General features: G+C 38.5%; 1 protein-coding gene across 5 annotated transcripts in view; it reads right to left on the bottom strand.

Annotated features, from left to right (window-relative positions):
• ZC3H12C (zinc finger CCCH-type containing 12C) overlaps positions 1–19,949 on the bottom strand; it is a 65,484-nt gene that overhangs the window by 9,489 nt on the left and 36,046 nt on the right. For all 5 annotated transcript variants that reach the window (XM_042458976.1, XM_042458977.1, XM_042458972.1 and 2 more), the window contains 4 exons: positions 14,561–15,312; positions 4,548–4,687; positions 1,761–1,995; positions 413–519 (listed from right to left, as the gene is read on the bottom strand). In XM_042458976.1, the coding sequence (XP_042314910.1) occupies positions 413–519; positions 1,761–1,995; positions 4,548–4,687; positions 14,561–15,240 (1,162 nt within the window). In that variant the 5' untranslated portion in view covers positions 15,241–15,312. The remainder of the gene's footprint in view (positions 1–412; positions 520–1,760; positions 1,996–4,547; positions 4,688–14,560; positions 15,313–19,949) is intronic.

Here is a 19,949-nt window from a genome sequence, read left to right as displayed (position 1 = left end):
CAGGCTAATATCCCGCTTTCCTGTTGAAGGACTTGTATGACAAAAATAGTGACTTGTGTTAGGTTCTCAACACATGTTTGAGTAAGCAGGAGATGCATACTTAGGCTTATGTAATACCATAACCAGAATTTAGATATTTTTAAAAACCATAGTTCCTAAAATTATGGACAATTTATGGAATTGCAGTACAAAATTTCACTTTTCCAAGCTCTGATCATATCTATTTGACCAGATTGATTTTGTGGATCATAGATCTTGAAATATGCTTTCCAATTCTGGAACTGTTATTCAGTTAACGGACTAGGGTCATAAGTATGCATTAAGCTTTTATCAGCTTTTACAATGAAACAAATTAATAATCAATGTTCATTTATTTAAAGAAAACAGGTAGAGTTTTGATAAATAAAATTACCATATGGACATGGTTGCTTCTTATGTTCTGGTACCACAGGCTTTTTCCTCAGAAAATTATCTAGACTTGGACCATGGCGGCCAAGTGGATCATCTGGAGGCATGAATCTACAGAACATATAAAAACAATAAAAATGAACAAAGTACTTGAGACATATTTTACACATTGACCTGGAAAAAACAACAACAAACAAATCCATGCATAGCTCATATATCTAGTTTTGATAGAATATAAGTTAAAAACACTTTTTATGCAGCAATATATAAGATCCAAGACAGGAAAACGCAGCAGTTAGTTAACCATATGTATGGGCCTATTTAAAATGGTATAAATGCATTTAAAAACCTAACAGTATACAAAAGGACCACATACACAACAAAGTTTTAAAAAGACCTTTGTGCAGCCATTTAATCCCCCAAAGCCTGTTTAAAAATAAAGTGATTTTTACCTGCTGGTGTAAAGAGAGCAGGGAAGGGGCCAATCCTGCCTTCCATAATAGAACATTTCACAATCTGGAAACAGCCATCAAGAATGCCATCATGTATGCTTTCCAGATGGGTCTGTGACAATGATGGGGCTGGAAAAAAGCTCTCCACTGAGGATCTTAAAACTTGTGCAGGCTCAAATAGGGAGATATACAGATGGCCTGGTTAAGCTGGCTTTGCACTGGCTTGGGGACGTAGCATTTAGACGTGCCAAGCACCCAAGACGGTCAAACGCTGCGCCAATGATTACACACCAGCTGTCTTCTATCCAGCTTGAGGGTGGGCTGTTTAGATGTCACTTGCCCCAGAACTGGTGAAAAGCCAGCTCTAGAGGCAAAGGGATGGCTTTTCCCCACCCCAAATAGGAGCAAAAATCTGTTTGCTGTGGCCCCAATCTAGCCTAAAAGGCGTGGCTCTAAGCTGCCCCCTTATGGCCATCTGTTTTGGCCCATGGTCATATTCTGGATCCAAGTTAGATCCATTTACATTAATGTGAAATAAATCAACTATCTCATTGATTTTAAGATGCTCCAATGCTCCAGTCTGCAAGGCAGAGGAATGTATACATGCTCTTCCTAATCCTCTCTCTACTGTTCATACAAAAAAAATATGCGAGGCAGGTTCTCCATGCATACAGTTGTTTAATTCTCATGGTTTCCCTACATTTTAAAGGAAAACAGCAGCACAAATTGGGCCCTTGTATATAAAGGTTTCTATAATAATAAAAATACTAGCTGGCATATAGGATTATACATAGAACTACAGTCAAATGTACAGAAGTGATACCAGGGCTATAATGTGCTCCAGCCCTTGTTGCCAGCTACCTTCTAGGAAAAGGAGAGAGGCAAATCAGGGTTACTTACTTGTCATTGACAAATGAATACATAAGCAGTCGTTCATCAATGAATTTCTTCCATTCTGGTTTTTCATTAGCTAGATCCCTGTAGTTATCATTAGACACAATTATACCATCAGACTCAAAGGCCAACTTTACGATGAACCTATCATCATAGCATACCACCCTTCTCCCTTGAACACGGCGGGATGGGGTGAACACCAGAATTTTCTCTTTTTCCAATTTACGTAAGATTTCTTGATCTAGAAATATTAAGAGAGAAAGGAAAAAAGCAGAAACACTGAAGAGAAGTAAAAAATAAATTGAGTCTACTGAGCTCTCTTATAAGGGCAGATAAAAACATTTCAGGTTAGACTACAATGACTGCAGTCCAGAATCAGATGGCTAGCATTCACCAACATATTAACAACATATAAATACAAATATAAAATACATTTACCTCAGGTTCTACAGTCATGTTTACACATATTACTAGTTAATTCCAGTAACTGGTATAACATGTCAGTATTTTCACAGATTGCCTAACTGAAGGATGAACAAATGAGCAGGAAACAGAGTTTATTTTATGGTATCACTGATCAATTAAGCAAATATATACCCCAATCTCTATCAAAGAGAATATAAAGGGGTCTAATATAACTTCTTGATTCAGATGTGCTGGACCACACACTCTCATCATTCCAACTAGCATGACCACTGGTATTATGGGCATCATTATAACATGTTCACACACCTTCTCAACCATCTGAGCCAACTCAAAATAAAATGATGCAATGTGAAGTCAAAGGTTTTCATGGCTGCAGTCCTTAGTTTTCTGTGAGTTTTCTGGGCTATATGGCCATATTCTGGAAGAATTTATTCCTGATGTTTTGCCTGCAATTGTGGCTGGCATCTTCAGGGGGTGGCAGCATGGAAGTGAGTGGGGTATAGCTGAAAAACCCACAAAAATGATGCAAGTTTGAGGGATATTTAGATTATGACTTAGACAAAACTAGGGGTTCAACCCCCCCAACTCCTAGTGGTTCGATAATTCTGCAAGTTTCTGAGAGGACTTACAAGAGGTCAGACTCTATGTGTTGATATTAATTACCATAATTACATTTTTTAAAAAAAAAATGTCAGGCTTAAGCCTGAGTGTAATTCACTTCCCCCAGTCCAGTGAAATTCACTGTAATTGTCACAGCATTTATCTGGGAACAATGGGGGGGGGCATTTAGCAATAGCAGCACTTACAATTCTATACTACTTAACAGTAAACTCAGCACTCTCTCAGTGGTTTACAATCTGTAAGCCAATTACTCCTAACAAGTCAACCTTGGAGCCCTGGGATCAAGCTCACAACATTGTGGCTGCAATACTGGCATTTAACCACTGTGCCACTATGACTCCTCATTTGTTTGATTGCTGTGTGTCTTAACAACACCCTTGAGGCTTCACCTGTTATCTTAAACAGAGTTTCATAGTGTGTGTGTATGTGTGTGTGTGTGTGTGTAATAGCTGCTGTAAAAGGCATGGTGCGAATTGCAATGGGCAGCAATGGACCGGAGGGAGGGAGTACAGTGTGCATCCATGGCAAGGAGGCTGTTGAGGCAAGAGGGATATTTCATGGGCAAGTGACAATGGGTGATGATGAGAGAGAAAATAGACATGAATTATAGAGTTGGAAGAGACAAGGGCCATCCAGTCCAACCACATGCCATGTAGGAACTCAAAATCAAAGCATCCCTGCAGATGATCATCTAGCCTCTGTTTAAAAACCTCCAAAGAAGGAGGTAGGTGTGTGTGTGTGTGTGTGTGTGTGTGTGTGAGTGAGAGAGAGAGAGAGAGAGAGAGATTTTAGGAAGAGAGAGGATGGAGACATGGGAAAAGCAGAAAAGAAAGACAGAAGACTGTATAGGCTCAAGAGGAGGTGTCCACAGCACCTACAGCTATTAAAAGGAAGACAAAGGCAACAGAATACTGGAGGTGGATAGTCAAGATACAGACCGGGAGAAGACTTTCAAAGAGGTGAAGGCCCATTAAAAAAAAGACTGAGCAACTGGGGGAGGGAATAAGTTCAAAAGTATCCTGATCGTAGTATCAATATGTTTTTTATGCTTGCATATAGATATCATGCAAGTTTTTTTGGGGGGAAAATGCATTTTCTAAGCAGCAGATCTGCTGTGAATATGTTTTTGGGGTCCCCGCCCCATTAGATTACTAAATTCAGAACTTTAGTAGGAAATTCTTCACAGGGGAATTTCTTCCTGGCATCTGTTGATAATACATAATGCCTAACCCCTTTTTGCCTATCCCTAACATTTCTGCTCACAGATACAACTGACTCTGACTTTACAGGCTTCAGTCTTTATCATAGCCAACTGCTGTTGATAATTCCATCTATTTAAGATCACATGCACAGAGATTATCATCCATAGTTAGAAAGCTTTAAACATCAGTACATGATTGCACCCATAAAAGCTACTCTAGAGCAAAACAGCCAAGAGGCAATATTTTGTAGTTGAAACATTTATTTGGTCAATCAAAAAAGTGATACTATTATTGTCATAGACCAGTGATGGAGAACCTTTTAGAAGCCAAGTTCCCAAACTGCAACCCAAAACCCACTTATTTATTGCAAAGTGTCATGTCCCTCTGGCTTTCTAGTAACAAACCCTGGCAAACTGTGCTGGGGCGATGGCACATGTGCCCACAGAGAGGGCTCTGAGTGCCTCCTCTGGCACACATGCCATAGGTTTGCCATCACTGTCATAAACTTTACAAATCAAGCTACTGAAGGCAGAACAAATTATACCTGTAATGAGAGCATCCGGTCGGGACTGTTCTTTTCTCCATGCTGGCACAAACACTGTGACATCTTTGTGGCCTCTTTCCAAAAACCAGTCCACTGCCAGTTTAATCCCTCGACAAGAGAATACTTCTTTGTTTCCATGGCTGAAACAGACATCCCCAAATCACTGATGCCTTGTATTACAACCTTCACTCAACCTTGCGAATGAATTTAATGCACCAAATACTTTGGAGTATTAATAATGTTTCTTCACACTCTCAGTTTGCAACCAGGTCAGCTGTTTTCACTTTGCATTACTAAAGACAACCCCAAAAGATTTAAAGGAAACTTTAAGAGTGGTACCTTAGACACTCTTGTAAGCTAAGAAAAGCAACACAGCACATCCAAGAAACTGGTCTTTTCATTTTCTAGAAAAATGCAATTGTTCTGTGTATATAATATATGCTGCTTTTCAGTCCCACCACTAAGAAGTCACAAAAATCATTTCAGTGTTTTTACATTAAAATGTTTATATTCTTGGGCTTTGCTCACGGATGAGTATCAAAATTTATACTATTTATGCAATGGACCAAAGTCTGAGGTATAAATCCAATTGTTAGTCGCAACCAGCAATTTCTGTGGTGAAGCACGATGGTGGCAGAATCACACTAAAGGGACCTTTTTTCTCTGGAAAACTGGTCAGAGGACTGGATCATGGCTTTGGCGTGGCTTCCGGACTCTTAGGACGCATGCATTATTTAAACAGCATACCTCCAAAGTGACCCGAAGCGGCTTTATTTTGGCCTGTCTGTATGGGGCCAGTAATAATATTAAGATGACTAAACCAAGGCCGTCATACTTTGGCCACATCATGAGAAGGCACGACTCACTGGAAAACACAATAATGTTAGGAAAGGTGTGGGGAGTAGAAAGAGAGGAAGAGCACATGCTAGATGGATGGATTCAATTAAGACGGTCATGGGTATGAATCTGCAAGAACTTAGAAGAACAGTGGATGACTGGGAGTCGTGGAGATGTCTCATCCACAGGGTTGCCATGAGTCGAGATCAATTCAAGGGTGGTTAACAACAACAACAAATTGCTTTAAGGCTCTCTACTTAATTATGGTGCATAAAGAGTATTTTGTAGATGCCATGGATACGACTACAAAATACAGTATATATAAATAACTGATTACTCTCACTTTCTCTTGTGGAAAAGAAACCCCTCCCTCATAGAGTTACATGAAAGATAAACAAAGGTTAAACTGTAATCTCATACACATTTATCTGTAACTCACACTGAACACAGTGAAATTCTCCTCTGCAACGAGGCAAGTATCAAATAGCACTGTAAAGCTTACTTCTGCTCAAATACCTATCACAGGCGGGTTACAGACCGCCGAAAAGCGGCGGCCTGCACCCGCCCGTTTCCCCGCCGGATCGGGGCCTCAGCAGCCAGAGCAGCAGCCGCTAATGCCCTGATCCGCCGCTTTCCAGGCCGCGGGGAAGCGGCAAAACGCCACTTCCCTGCCGCCTGGAAAGGGGTGTCCTTGGGGCTCCAAGCCCCAAGGACACCCCGCGATGGCAGGGAGGAGAAGAAAGGGGCCGCATGGCCCCTTTCTCCTCTGCGTCGCTAGGCGCAGCCGTCTGAAGGCTGCGCCCAGCGACGCAAAGCCAGGAAGGAGCTCTGAAACTGAGCTCCTTCTGGGGTCGCGGAAAGGGCGCCCTAGGCGCCCTGGCGCAGCCCCAATACGTCACAACCGTGCCGCCTCGTTTGGAGGTGGCGCGGTCGTGACATAGTGATGGCGGTGGCTGTGTAGAACGGCCACCGCCATTTTCTACACGCAGAGCACGTACTAGGGTTAGGGGCGTCCGGAAAGGACGTCCATTTCTAACCCTAGTACGCGCTCATTGCGTACTTTAAGGCCCGTTTGTAACGGGCCACAGAAAAACATTTTCTGCACTCCAATAGGTAGTGATGGATGTGTGTTCTTTAAAAAGAGTGGAATGCAATACCTTACATCTGTCGCTAGAATATAACTCCCTGGGTATATGATCTCAGCCACCTATTCCTTATAAAGCATTTGCTTAGAACTGAGTTTGTCTTTTTTCTAGTTTTATGACATATCTGTTTAAAAAAGCAAGGCTTAAATCCAATTACTAGTCACAACTAGTATGCAGAGAGATCTTGTAGCACTTTTGAAACTAACTGAAAGAAAGAAGTTGGCAGCATGAGCGTTTGTAGAATTTGGACCAAAATGCTAGGTTTGAAAATGCAAGTGGATCTCCCTGAAATTTAAGTAGTTTCTGATTATTTCCTGGACGTATTTAAACCAAATTCATGAAAGACTCAAAGATTACTACGAAAGATAACAGACCAAGCTGGCTTTGAACTAGATAAATCTTCAGTGTAACCTTTCTTAAGCTGGTGCCCTCTAGATATTTTGAACTTCAACTCCCATAATCCTTTACCATTAGTTATATTTATCTAGGTTGATGGGAGTTGTGCTCCAAAAGAGTTCAAGATTGGAGAGGGTTGTTTCAGAGGAATCATATTTAGAGTATCAGAAGCAAGTGATTATTTGCAACCAAGAGAAGCTTATTAATATAGCTATTTTCCTTGGTAATTACTAACAATTTGTTAAAAATTGTCCGTACCCAAGCCTGCTGTTCTCTGAGTTTTCATTTTGTTGTGCCTGTACATTTTATGTTTTATATTTGTTTTAGCTGTTAAGAGTGTGGTTTGCTATCCATGTAAACTAAAATTACTTATGATAATACCAACACATATTTAAAAATTGCTCAAAGGGGCATAACAGTTGAAGAACCAAAACCACAGCAACAGGCAAGAGAAAACTGGAAAGGGTGAGGCATAACTGATGGAAAGGTATTTCTGTCAAGGCGAAATTGTGAACATCTCTTTGTTGTTCACTTTTATTAGAAAAAATAACCACTGTATGTTTCACCTTTCAGAAGGCACTTAAACTAATCTAATCAATATAAAAGACTCTGACGTTTTAATGGCTTAGAACACGGGAAGTGGAGTCAAGGCCTTCACAAAAATCACAAGCATTAGTTACCCTTGTTTTTTGCATTTGTAGAAATGCGCAATTAATCAGTATTCATCCACTGAAGAGCCAGTCATATTCTACTGTAAATAATAATAGCTTCAAATTGAACTTGAAGGCAGTCTAGTTGGGAGAACACTGTCATTAATTTATATTTTCCTTCATGATTTGTACCAATGAGAACCTGCAGCAAAGAGGATGTTCATGCAATTTTTACATGTCTTCTATCGGCAATGGGAAAAAGAGACATGCAACAGGAAAAAAATGCATTATAGATGCAACAGTATTTCTTTTGCTGCCACCAACCTCTTGGAAATGTCACTTTGTGTAATTGGATGTACTTTTAAAGGCAAGCTTAGCATGGTTCATTACTAAGGTGGAAGCTATAAGACCTACTGGGTGAAATCCTGATTCCATTAAAGGCAGCAGAGTGTCTATGATTAACTGCACTATGATTTTATGGTCATGTTTTCATACCTCAACACGGCTTACTAAAAATATCTGTTTATTAGCCTCAGCATTCTGGCCAAATGTCAAATAAATTCAACAAAACTTGCCTTTTAGGTAAGAATGAATGATTTCTCTCCAGTATTGTATCCTAATTGTGGCATTTACCTTGGAGGATGGTGCACCTCATCTTTTCTTTCTACATAAGGCTCCTGTTTCTCATATCCAAAGTAAGAAAACCTGGAGTTCTGACACATGAGTGGACACACTTTCTGTTATAGTGAAACTACTAATGGATACAGTCCATTTTTTAAAGTTTGACCTGGTCCAACAAAATGAAGACATGTAAATGTTTGGCTCTATTTTGGTAGGTCAACTTGATAATGGGAAGTGATTAGATTTAAGCTCAATGCACCTCCTTGGTCAAAATGTTTCAATCAATGTGATGTTCTGTCTACTAGCTTCTGGAATTTTTTGAATATGTGTAAACACAAAAAATGAAACTTGATTTTTAAAAAATCCACAGAACTGTGGCGTGCATTTATTTATTTATTTACAGTATTTCCAGGATTTATATTCTGCCTTTCTCCCACAGTGGGATTCTAAACCATGAAGACAAAAATTCAGAAAAGGCTTCAGTATTATTATGATGCTGGTCTTCAATGTTCAGAACAGATCTTGGTGTTATTATTAAATATGATGGTACTCTACTTCCATTATTTATTATGACTTTGGGTTGTTTTATTTATTTTAGTGATACAGTATTTTATCTGTTTGATTTGATTGCACAACATTTAAATGCTCAATTGCTCAAAGAGTTTAGGCTGCAAGGCAAATAAGCAATATAAATAAAATTATATATCATCAGTGTCAGAGCTGGTCCTGCCCCACAGCAGGATGAAAGAACCAGCTTGACATGGCATTGTGTGTGTTGAGGGAAAGACAGATAAAGGCAGAGAACTGCTGAAAAATGGCGAGCAAGACCACGGCTTGGATGTAGCAAGGAAGTACTGTAACAGTTACCTGCAGCGAGTTACTTTTGGGAGAGCAACAAAGAGATAAATGGTAAGTAGTGTAAAAAGTGAAATTAAAGTTCCTTATTAATGTAATGAGTAACAGCTTCCCAGTGACTTTTAAATATCACCATTAAATGGCATTTTTAGAGGCGTTTTGACAGGAATTACTCAGGTTTTATGTGACTTTTGTTTTTCTTGTTGCTGTTGTTGTTGTGTGCCTTCAAACTGTTTCTGACTTATGCTGACCCTAAGTGTGTAAGCCTATCATAGGGTTTTCTTGGCAAGTTTCTTCAGCCATTGCCATCTTCTGAGGTTGAGAGAATGTGACTTGCCCAAGGTCACCCAGTGGGTTTCCATGGCCGAGCTGGGATTCGAACCCTAGTTTCCATCCAGAGTCATAGTCCAATGCTCAAACCGCTATGCCACGCTGGTTCTCTGACTTTCTAATCAATCAGAAAAAAGCTTATGGATTCATAGAATCCCATGATTCTATGAATCCAAAGGCTTTTCCCCTCTGTTAAGAGTTCTGAAAAGTAACAGAAAAATAAAGAGAGGTGCTACAAGAAATTTTTCAATGTTGCAATGGGTTACTCTCCAAATGCTGCACTAAGTACTGGGAATGAATTGCTTCCCAAAAGTAATGTTCCAAGTTACAGGCATGCAACTTGGGGGAAAGGCTCATTTTTATTCCTCTCCAAGCATACTGGAGTAGCATTTATGGTGTTTTATAGAAAATGAGAGCTACTCAAAAAGCCATGAAGTTGTGCTTGAAAGGGTCTTCCCATCACACAACTGGAGCTTTAATATTTTTCCTCCTCACAGTTCCCACAACAGATGAACTAACTGCTTATCTTTTTGGGTGCAGCTGTAAAAACTGCCAAGAAGGCTCTGGTTGCACATGTGGTGCCCTCAGATATGAATAAGCAACTATTCTAGCTTGCAGCCCTGGTTTACTAAAGCATTACACTTTACTTCATGGCAGCAACTGATACTATTTGTTAAAGGCTGTTGAACACATATTTTCTGTTATGTAATCACCTCAATTTCATTTTTACAATAGGTATTACAACTCTTTAGCAGGGTTTGAAAAAACATCCCTGGGTCATAACTGAGAAGACTTGAAAATCATGATGAGAAGACTTTAAAATAATAAATACGTATTTACTCCTGTTCAGGGATGGCATTTAAACATTTCATTTTGGGCTCTAGAAATCTGGCGCTTGTACTTGAAATTCAAAGTATTTTTCCAGATGTACTCTTTGGAGTTTTGAATCTTACACAAATTATTGTTGTTTTGAAAACTATATAGTTTTGTTGAAAAACTGTTTGTCCCTTCTCTCCTTGCTCCACTCAATCAGGTTTATATTCATAATATGCTGCAGTTTGTTAATGTCAAGAGATTCTCCAGTACTGTGGAAGAAAATACATAATGATGGAAATAGCTAACAAAAAGTTTCATGAGTAACTCTGGTCACTTAACGCAATCCTACATGTTTGGAAGAGAAGATTCATGATGTTTTATTGTACTTCTTTTAAAGCAAGCAGTCATTATACAAGCTCAGTGAGGTAAGATTTCTTTTAACTGTTTAGTTTCGTACTGACTGTTAGGTTCAAAGAAACAATCCAGTTTGAGACCACTTTAACTGCCCTCAATGCTAGGGAATTCTGGGAACTGATGTTTTGTGAGACATTTAGCCTCTGTCAAAGAGCTCTGGTGCCACAATAAACTACAGTTCCCAGGATTTCCTGGCACTGAGCCAGGGCAGCTGTAGTGGTCTCAAACTGGATTATTTCTGCAGTGTGTTTTGGACCTTAGTCTAGAAAATGAGATCGTAAGAATTATAAAAATAAGAAATTACAGGATTATAAAGTAAAATATGAATGAATGTACATTATCAGTATAGTTTTCTCCAATAATAATAATAATAATAATAAATTTTATTTGTATACCTCTTTTCCATAGATCAAAGCGGTTTACAGACCATATAAAAACCATTAAAAACATCTCATAAAAATAGATAAAATCCACTAATACAAATTATACAAAATCTGAACACAATCATTCAACAGGGTAAGGCAGAGAATCGATGGGAACAGGAATACACAGCTTCATTTTACAGGGGAAGAGGAAGGTTTTGAGCCTCTTTTAAAATGTTACCAGGGAGTTCACAAGATGGAGTTCCAAATTTGTTCCATTACTACAGTTACATATAGAAGGAATAACATGCAGAAGGAAATGGATTTTACAGATATATTCTACATCATATTAATTAAAGCTCAGATGCTTTTTCAAGGTTACTACAATGAATGTTGATGATCCTTCCAGTTTGGACAAAAACTGCACTAATTTCTCTCCGTTGAATATCTTTCTGAATTCTAATAACAACGGTTTGCAGTGTTCGTTTAATATTTCAATAAAAGAGATAATACATTTATTATGCAGACACACCCTATTATTTTAAAGGATGCTTCTTATATATCCAGAGTAGTCCATGGGGGAAAGCACATTTACCAAGATTTGTAAAGGGTGCTCCAAAGCACTCTCTGCTTCAGGTGCTCAAAATAGTAAGATTTAGAAGAGAAAAATCATGGTGCTGGCATGTTTTTAAAAAATTACCTAACAGAAAAAAACACTGGCACCATTAGTTTGAAACAAAGCACCATTCACAAGCTTTTAAAAAAATAATCTATTGTAAACCACTTTGACACCCTAACTGGGAAGAAGGCGAGATATGAAGAAGGCGAGAGAAAAGGTTGCTGCTGCAATAATATTCCTTTGGTCTTGTTATAGCTAGGGCTATACAGATAAGGATTTTTTAAATATTCTGATTCAGAATTACAGTAGAATCTACCAGCTTGTTAGTGTTTCAATCACAAAAGCTGCTTGGAAACTATAGTAACTACAGTCGTCCATCCGGATTCGCTGACTTCCCAGTCACAGTCTTGAATTTTTCTGCTGATGGGAGCCAGGATGGACAAAATGTTGCATGTGCCCGCAGTGCGCGTATGAGGCCATATGCTGGAGCACTCCGCCATTGTTTTCAATGGGGGCTTGAATATTTGCCGTTTTCTGATTCATGGGGGGCCTGGAATGGATCCCCCACGAATCAGGAGGGACAACTGTATTGTTATAATCTGAATAGACAAATCAGTTGCAGTTGTTGCTTCCTCTTCAGGTACAGTTATATTATAGAAATTGAAAGAGGAATAGATTAAAAACATCTAGACAAGCAACTCTAAAGTATGGTTTACTTTGACAATTTGAAACTTAATTCATGGTTTGGATTCTAAACCATGGTGTTTGAGTGTTAAAAAGCCCAATATATTTTAGGAGATGAATACTATGAGGAAAGGAAAATATAGGGCTAAATCCAAAATTAGTTCTACAATCCGCCAGCCCCATCCACATAATTGCCATCTGTGGATTTGAGCATCCATGGATGGCTCCAGCCCATTCACCCCAAAAGCAGTGATGACACATGGCTGTGCTGCCATTAAAATGAATGGGACTTGAGGTCCCACAGTTTTTGGCATCCACAGAGAGGTCCAGAATGGAACCCCTGTGTCTATATGGTACACAGGGTTACTATGTCAAAAGCATGCAGATCTCAGGATTTCTACACTAAAATCTGAGGCCTAGTGTGATGTCATGGGAATGATCCCTACTGCTATCTTTAACCATACTGCATTAAGTATCAACCACAGCTGCTCAGAGCAAATCATTTCAATTAAAAAAAAAAGTACATAACACATGCGAAAATACTTCACTGTTTGGAAACTAATGTTTTTGAAGAGGAAAAGCCCAGCTTTTCCCAGCTCTGTTTTAACTGCTTTGCAAGTGTTGCTTTAATAACACATGAGAATTGTACTTCAACCAAATAATTCTCCAAATAATTTTTCCTAATCTGTTTTTAATGGGTTGTTTCCATTAACCAGTGCCCCTTATTGGCCACATTTCCCTTTCCCCCAATGTTAGGCTAGATCACTCCAATCAATAACCATCATCATCATCATCATAATGCTATTAATAACAATGAAATATTTGGGGGGGGGGGACGGCGATGATGAATTTACAGCTTTAAAATGTAAAACCTAACATATCCCAGCCATGATTTCAAGCGAGTTTGGGAATAAGGGGGAAAGAGTGAGGGGGGACAAGGAGAAGGAAATGATGAGTGTAGTTAAGAGAAGTGAGGGCTAGAAAGAGAGGATGAGAGAAAAAAAGGAAGATGAAGAAAGAAAAGACAAGTGAATAGGATAAGGAGAAGGGAAGGAAGTAGATATGGGGTGGGGAGAAAAAAGGTAAGATGTTTATTCAAGGGATGTGTGAGTTTGAGAAGGAAGCATGAGAATGATAGAGTGCTTGAAGGAGATGTTCAGCAAATAGTTCTGGGATAATGGAGAGGAGAAAGATAAGAGAAAAAGAGACTAGGGAAGAAGGAGAAGATGAATGTAGGATGTATGAAGGAGAAGGTAAGAGGAAAGAGGGAGAACCAACACTGAGTGGGCGAGGGGAATACAGAATGAGTCAGAAAGAAAGAAGAGTTAAATCAACAATTAAAAATTAACCTGGTGCCCAAGTAGAACTGAACAAACACACTGCACATTTTGCCAATATTGGTGCAACACATGTCCACTTCAGACCAAGAAATTAAACTATACTGAAGATTTAACCATTTAGGGTAGAGTGAAGACGGTAGGAACAGAACTAGGAAAATAAGGTATGAAAACACACAAAGCAGCAATTTTTTTAGTACTATGTTCAGTGACCCCATAAAACAGCATATATTGAGACAGCTGTGGATTTCCCCATGCAGACCAGTTCCTCCCACTGAACCCTGGTGCCAGCCACAGTTTGCAAGTGAGAATGAGAGTGAGGGTTGAATATGTCCTTGTGGTATTTTTAACCTTACAGAGTATCTGTCATTATTTTGAATAATCTTCCTACATATATTCTTGTTATATGCCTTCAAGTAGTTTCTGACCTATGGCAATCCTAAAGTGAGCTTATCACAGGATTTTCTTGGCAAGCTTTGTTCAGAGGGGGTTGGCCTTTGCCTTTCTCTAACAGAGTATGATTTGCTCAAGGGCTTTCATGGCCGAGTAGGGATATGAATCCTGTCTTCCTATGTACACAGAATATTTTATTTTTCCTTCTGTTCAATATCTAATCTCATTCAAAATGTGCACAAAATCCCACACTTTTAATTTTATATAGTTATAAAACTTACAATAGATATTTATTTTTATTCATTTTAAAAGGCATACTCATATTTTACAAGTACTTTAGGAAGCTCCATTTTTAAAAGCTGCTCTACTATTCTTCCTCTATATCACTGTTTTTATTTGTCATTTTTCTTGGGTTTTAGTTTTAATAAAACTACAATAAATACTACAGTTAAATGCATGACTATCTAAATAATAATCACAAATAAAATCTACAGCTGATTAAAATTTAAATCAAACATACACAAGAACCTATCATTAATATAGAAACAACATACCTCATTGCAACATTGCTGCCATCGATAACAATAGGTCTCAAGTTATCACCATCCACTGGCACATCCTCCTGAAGAGGGGAATCAGATCTCTGTGACTCAACAGAAGATGCTTCTCGCATTATGCTGCTGTTAATGCTACTTACACTCTGTTCAGTTTCAGTTTTATTTCCAAGTTTGACAAGTTCTCCCAAGATATCATTGATTAAAGCATCTGTACCAAGTTTATTGAGGACAAGCTGAACCTGTTCTTCAGAGTAACCTAATTTAAGTGCAAACTCTAGTTTGGTTTGATATTCTTTCATAACGTCAGGAGGCTTCTTAACTTCTTTAGACACTATCTGAGCTTCCTCTAGTTTAAGGTCTTGCAAGATTTCATTGCGTTTTAATATATGTGGTTCTAGGCAAGGAGACCTACACAGCTGTCTATGAGTCTTAGGTAAGAAGCATGATCCAGTTGTAGCTGATCGTTCTGATTCATTATCAGAATTTGTGCTTTCCTCAGAATCGCAACTGGAACTTCCAGTTTCTTCAGAAGTCTCCTTGTTAGCATCCTCCTTCCTAGAGTTAATTTTATCCATTGTTGGTTTCTCTACCATTGACCAAGGTGCAATGATTTGAGTCTCTGCAGCATCCCCATAGAGGTGGCCTAGGTCATGTCCCAAGTGATCCTTCAAGCCCATGAAGCTGCTGCATGTATTTGACTCCACTTTGTTGGTTTTTCTGTATTTCTGAATATAAAGTACCCTGTATTCCTAAAGAAGAAATAATATGATTAGAACTAGGTAATAAGGTAAATAAGGTAATGCTTTTTAAAAATGGAACTTGAACATTTCTTAAGATTTAGTTTATTTGCCTTCTCAACAGTAGATAAAAGTCACATGGTGAGATAAATGTGAATCTCATCTTTGTGAAAGGTTCACTGAACACCTTCATTGAACAAATATAAATTTGCCAAGCCTCCACAATTATTCTGGGAAAACCTACGCTGGCCTCTGATCCTTGTATAGGGTAATAAGTTCACCCAGACAATTTGGGTTTCAACTTCAACACAGGTCCAGCTGACAGATTGACATAACATCCATTGTCTGGATAAGACCAATCAGATGAGATGCTTTTAAAGGGTCTTTTGAAAAATACAAAGCCATTTATGTACCTGTAATTCTACATAAATTAAAAGAGAGAGAGATTAAGACTAATTGTTCCAATCCAGAAGTGGTGATCAGCACAAAGAAAGCAGCTCTGCATTAGTAATTACTCTCCTGTTGGATGTCCCATGCTCTGAATCCATCACTGCAGGATGAGTTAATGACTACAGTATATAGTTTTCCAGAGATGGGAAAGACTATTTCAAGCACTCATTTTTTGTCACCTTTTCTCAAACAACATCACACATGATAGTGCTTAGCATCTGTCGGGCTCAGGAGATCCTCACACATGACTGACTGTGGATGGAGGCTATTAATATATATTTTTGTCAAAGCTAAATATGTCAATCCCCAATATTTCTTCCTCCCCTTTCCTGTCACAGCTCTTTAGTTCCTAAGCATGTATTTGTTGAACAATCACCAAGCTTTTTTTTTTACCTTAGACCTTAAAGTTTGCAGTATGGAACTAAAAAAGCAATTTGCCCATTCAATCCATTTCAGTCTCTTTCAAAAATAATTATTCATTTTCGTGATATTCTCAGTTTCATTTCAAAGAATGCCCAACAATAGTAATGCCAGTTAACAGAATACCAGTATTAGCTACAAAAAGATGCAAGAGACCTGACTTTACAAAAACAACAATCTCTAGATTCATTCAGACAAAGCTGCACTCCAAATGCATGCTGAACTCAGGAAGCAAAACTGAACAAGGTTGTGATTTACTAACTGCTGCAATTCACTTGTAGACCATTGCCACTAACAAATCACAACAGTATCCTAATAAAAGAATACAGTTCAAAACCCACACTTTGGCGGCCTTCATAAAACTACCACCAAAAAGTATCTTAAGCAAGAAAAACCTATGGAAAGCTATGTTGCTTAGCAACCAGCCTTTCGTTGCTAGGATGCACTCCTTTAACAAGCCATCATGAATGCTAGCAGAGTGCAAGAATAATTTGGTTCGAACAAAGCCTATGAAAAAGACGGGGACTTAAGTGCGTCTGGTATACCCTTGGAGAACAATGCAGCTGCCAAACCAATCTGGAAGCTCCGACATCATTGTTCCATAAACCCTGCAATCTGCTCTCATTGGAGGAAGTATATTTTATGGTCAATACTTTTAAACTGGACTGGTAAATTCAGGTTGGTACCATAGTATTGCAATAGTAAGACACAGATAATCATCCTTGATCAAATTCATGCACTGTGAAATACTCTCTTGGCTCTGAAAATATCAGTACCTGGATACAAAGATTGCAGTAAGATCTACTTTCATGCTACCACATCTTAGACTGCAAGTATTTTTTTTTTAGAAAAATTTTATAGAAAAACTTGGTAAGACATTTATACCACAAAGAGAAGTTTTTATCAGAATAATCTTTTGCTACAGAGGGTTAAAGTTAAGCAATCCTAAAACATGAATCACTTTGTTCTGTGCCTTCAAGTTGTTTCTGACTTATGGTGACCCTAAGGCGAATATATCACGGGATTTTCTTGGCAAGAATTGTTCAGAGGGAGTTCACTTTTGCCTCCTCTAAGGCTGAGTGTGACTTGCCCATGATCACCCAGTGGGCTTTCATGATGAAGCAGGGATTTGAACTCTGGTCTCTAGAGTCACAGTTCAACATTAAAACCACTATACCATGATGGCTCTCTACTGGCTACTAAATAAGAAGTTTATTACACTGGGAAAAACTGGAAGCTTAAAATAGTAAGAACCCGTTATTAACTCACAATTGCACAAATGGTTTTCACACGCAAAGTACTGTTATCCTGTGCAGAATCTGAAATCAATCTGCATTTGCATGCAAATGCGCAAATGGTTTTCACAAGACAGGACCAATTGTGCCTCCATCCCACTAATGATAAAGGCATGTGCATCCCAAAAAGCAATTAAATGTGCAAATGATTTTTACACGTAGACCAAGACAAACCTCTCTCTGTGTGTATATATCCCTGCCTTCCCTCAGTAGCTGTTTCTTTAAGAGCTCTGGCTCGGAGGGAAGGCTGAAGTGATGCCCAAACTATCTATCCCCTTTAAGGGATTTTGGACTTCAGCTCCCAGAAGCCTGAACTATGTTGGCCAATAGCCTGGGATTCTGGGATCTGAAGTCTAAAATCCCTTAAAGGGGACAGTTTGGGCATCACTGCAGCTGAAGCAGGACACACACACAGAGGAGCGTGCCAAGACAAGCATTCTGAGGCAAGCATTCATTCTCTCTCCATCCTCTCTGCCCCTTGCATCAACTGTTTGTTTTAAGAGCTCTGGCTACGAAGAGGAGTGGGTACTTATTTTACTTATTTTATTTGACTTATTCTGTGGCACTGGAAGTAAATTCACCTCAAAGAACCATGAGAAATCTGGCAACAAACATAAAAAATGGGTAGAATCCTGTGAATAAACTGCAAGTAGCTTTCACACTACAGCAATTGTGCAAAAAAAAAAAAAGCAAATTCGTGAATCAAATTTCCAATATTTCCCTGAAAATGTTTATTTCCTTTTTCATGTCACTTGCTTGTCGGATTCTAAGCAGTTTGTCCGCAACTTTGTGTGAAAACCAAATGTACAATTGTGTCTAATACGCTGGATAACCGTGGGTTCTGATCCTTTTAAAATTCCAATTTTCCCTGTGTGATAAACTCCTAAGAAATGCAGTATTTGCAAAGCTAACTATTGTATACAAGTCACAGAACTCCCAGAATCTCATGATTTTTTTTTGCTGCCCAAATTTTTGACACGTGGACTACATTGCACAACATGCTTAATTAAGTTCTGTCACATAATTACCTGAAAATACATCACACCAAATACAATGGAATTTTTTAAAAGTTTACTGAGGGATCAAACATAGATCTTTCTGAACATTATCTAGAGATAGTACTACCTATATACATCAAAATGAGACAAAGTAGTTATTTTAAGTACTGAAGGCTATCTTAACTTCCTGTAGTATAACACAATCCTATAAAAAATAATCAGAAACATGTTCCACAAAGTTCCATGCATTTACAACAAAGTAAACGTGCTAAAAATTACAGCTATAATGACATAACCCTAGGCATTTTGTTCCCTTGAACTTATGCCTATTTAAATATATACAACACTATAGGCTCAGGCAACTGTTTATCAGTATCCACTGTAAACAGACACCATGGCTTTGGTTTCCAAAACTGCATTCCCACTGGTATATGTGATTTACACTTCTCCTTTATTTTGTTTTTTCATGGCATGTGGTGGCTGGAACTTTACAGAAGTTGGGAGGTACATGCCTGTAAAATGTTTAAGTCTTTGGAAAAGCCATCTGATGCACTATAGAACATATCAGTTATACCCAAATGCTGTGGGAACAGCTGTCTGTATAATGGAAGATTTTTCAGCCCTAAGCCTCAACCACAGAGTGAAAGAAGCCTTGCTGAAATGGACTGTAATACTGGCATGAATTTATACTGGACTAAAACCAACATTTGTCCTATGTAGAATAGACATATTAAAATAAATTATACTTAAGTTGAACATCACATACAAATCCAATTTATCCAACAGTTGTAACTTGAGTGGTTTGTTTAATATTTCAGACCTCTTCCAATTACCATCACTTTTATTTACATTATTACTTTTTGAGCTGTGAAAGTAACTTTCTACCATACTAATGAGGATTTAGAGCTTAAATACTGTAAAAGCTCCTGATCCTGCCTGCTCTTGGAAGGTAAGCAGGGTCGGCTCTGGTTAGTACTTTGATGGGAAACTGCTAACGGATCCCTGGTGCTATAAGCTATATTTCACAGAAAGGAACTGGCAAAGCCACCTCTTAGTATTTCTTGCCTAAGAAATCCCTATGAAATTCATGGGGTCAACAAGAAATCGGAAGGTAGAAACACACACAAGGAGAATTTAACAGTACCAGATAAGATTATGCTGCAAGGTCTTTGGCACTGTACATAAGAACTGTTTCAGATGCAATAGTAAAGCTTCCCTCTAATCAATGCCCCTAAAATGTCATTACAATATTTCAAAGGAGATGTTAGCATGGGGAACTGACAGATCACTTGAGTTTTTAATGTGCACAGTAATTACTGGAATAACCAGTGCAAAATCAAAATAATGAATATGTAATAAATATCTACTGCAGGACTTTGGGTGTATTTAATTACCATTGTATTTCAGAGAGTGATGTAGACAACAGCCCTTTCTCTAACAAAGGAAGGATGTCCCGTTGAACAGATTGGTTAATGCTCTGGGGCAA

This window comes from Sceloporus undulatus, chromosome 3, assembly GCF_019175285.1.
Source record: "Sceloporus undulatus isolate JIND9_A2432 ecotype Alabama chromosome 3, SceUnd_v1.1, whole genome shotgun sequence".
NCBI classification, from domain to species: Eukaryota; Metazoa; Chordata; class Lepidosauria; order Squamata; family Phrynosomatidae; genus Sceloporus; species Sceloporus undulatus.
This window is presented reverse-complemented; position numbering and strand designations above follow the sequence as displayed.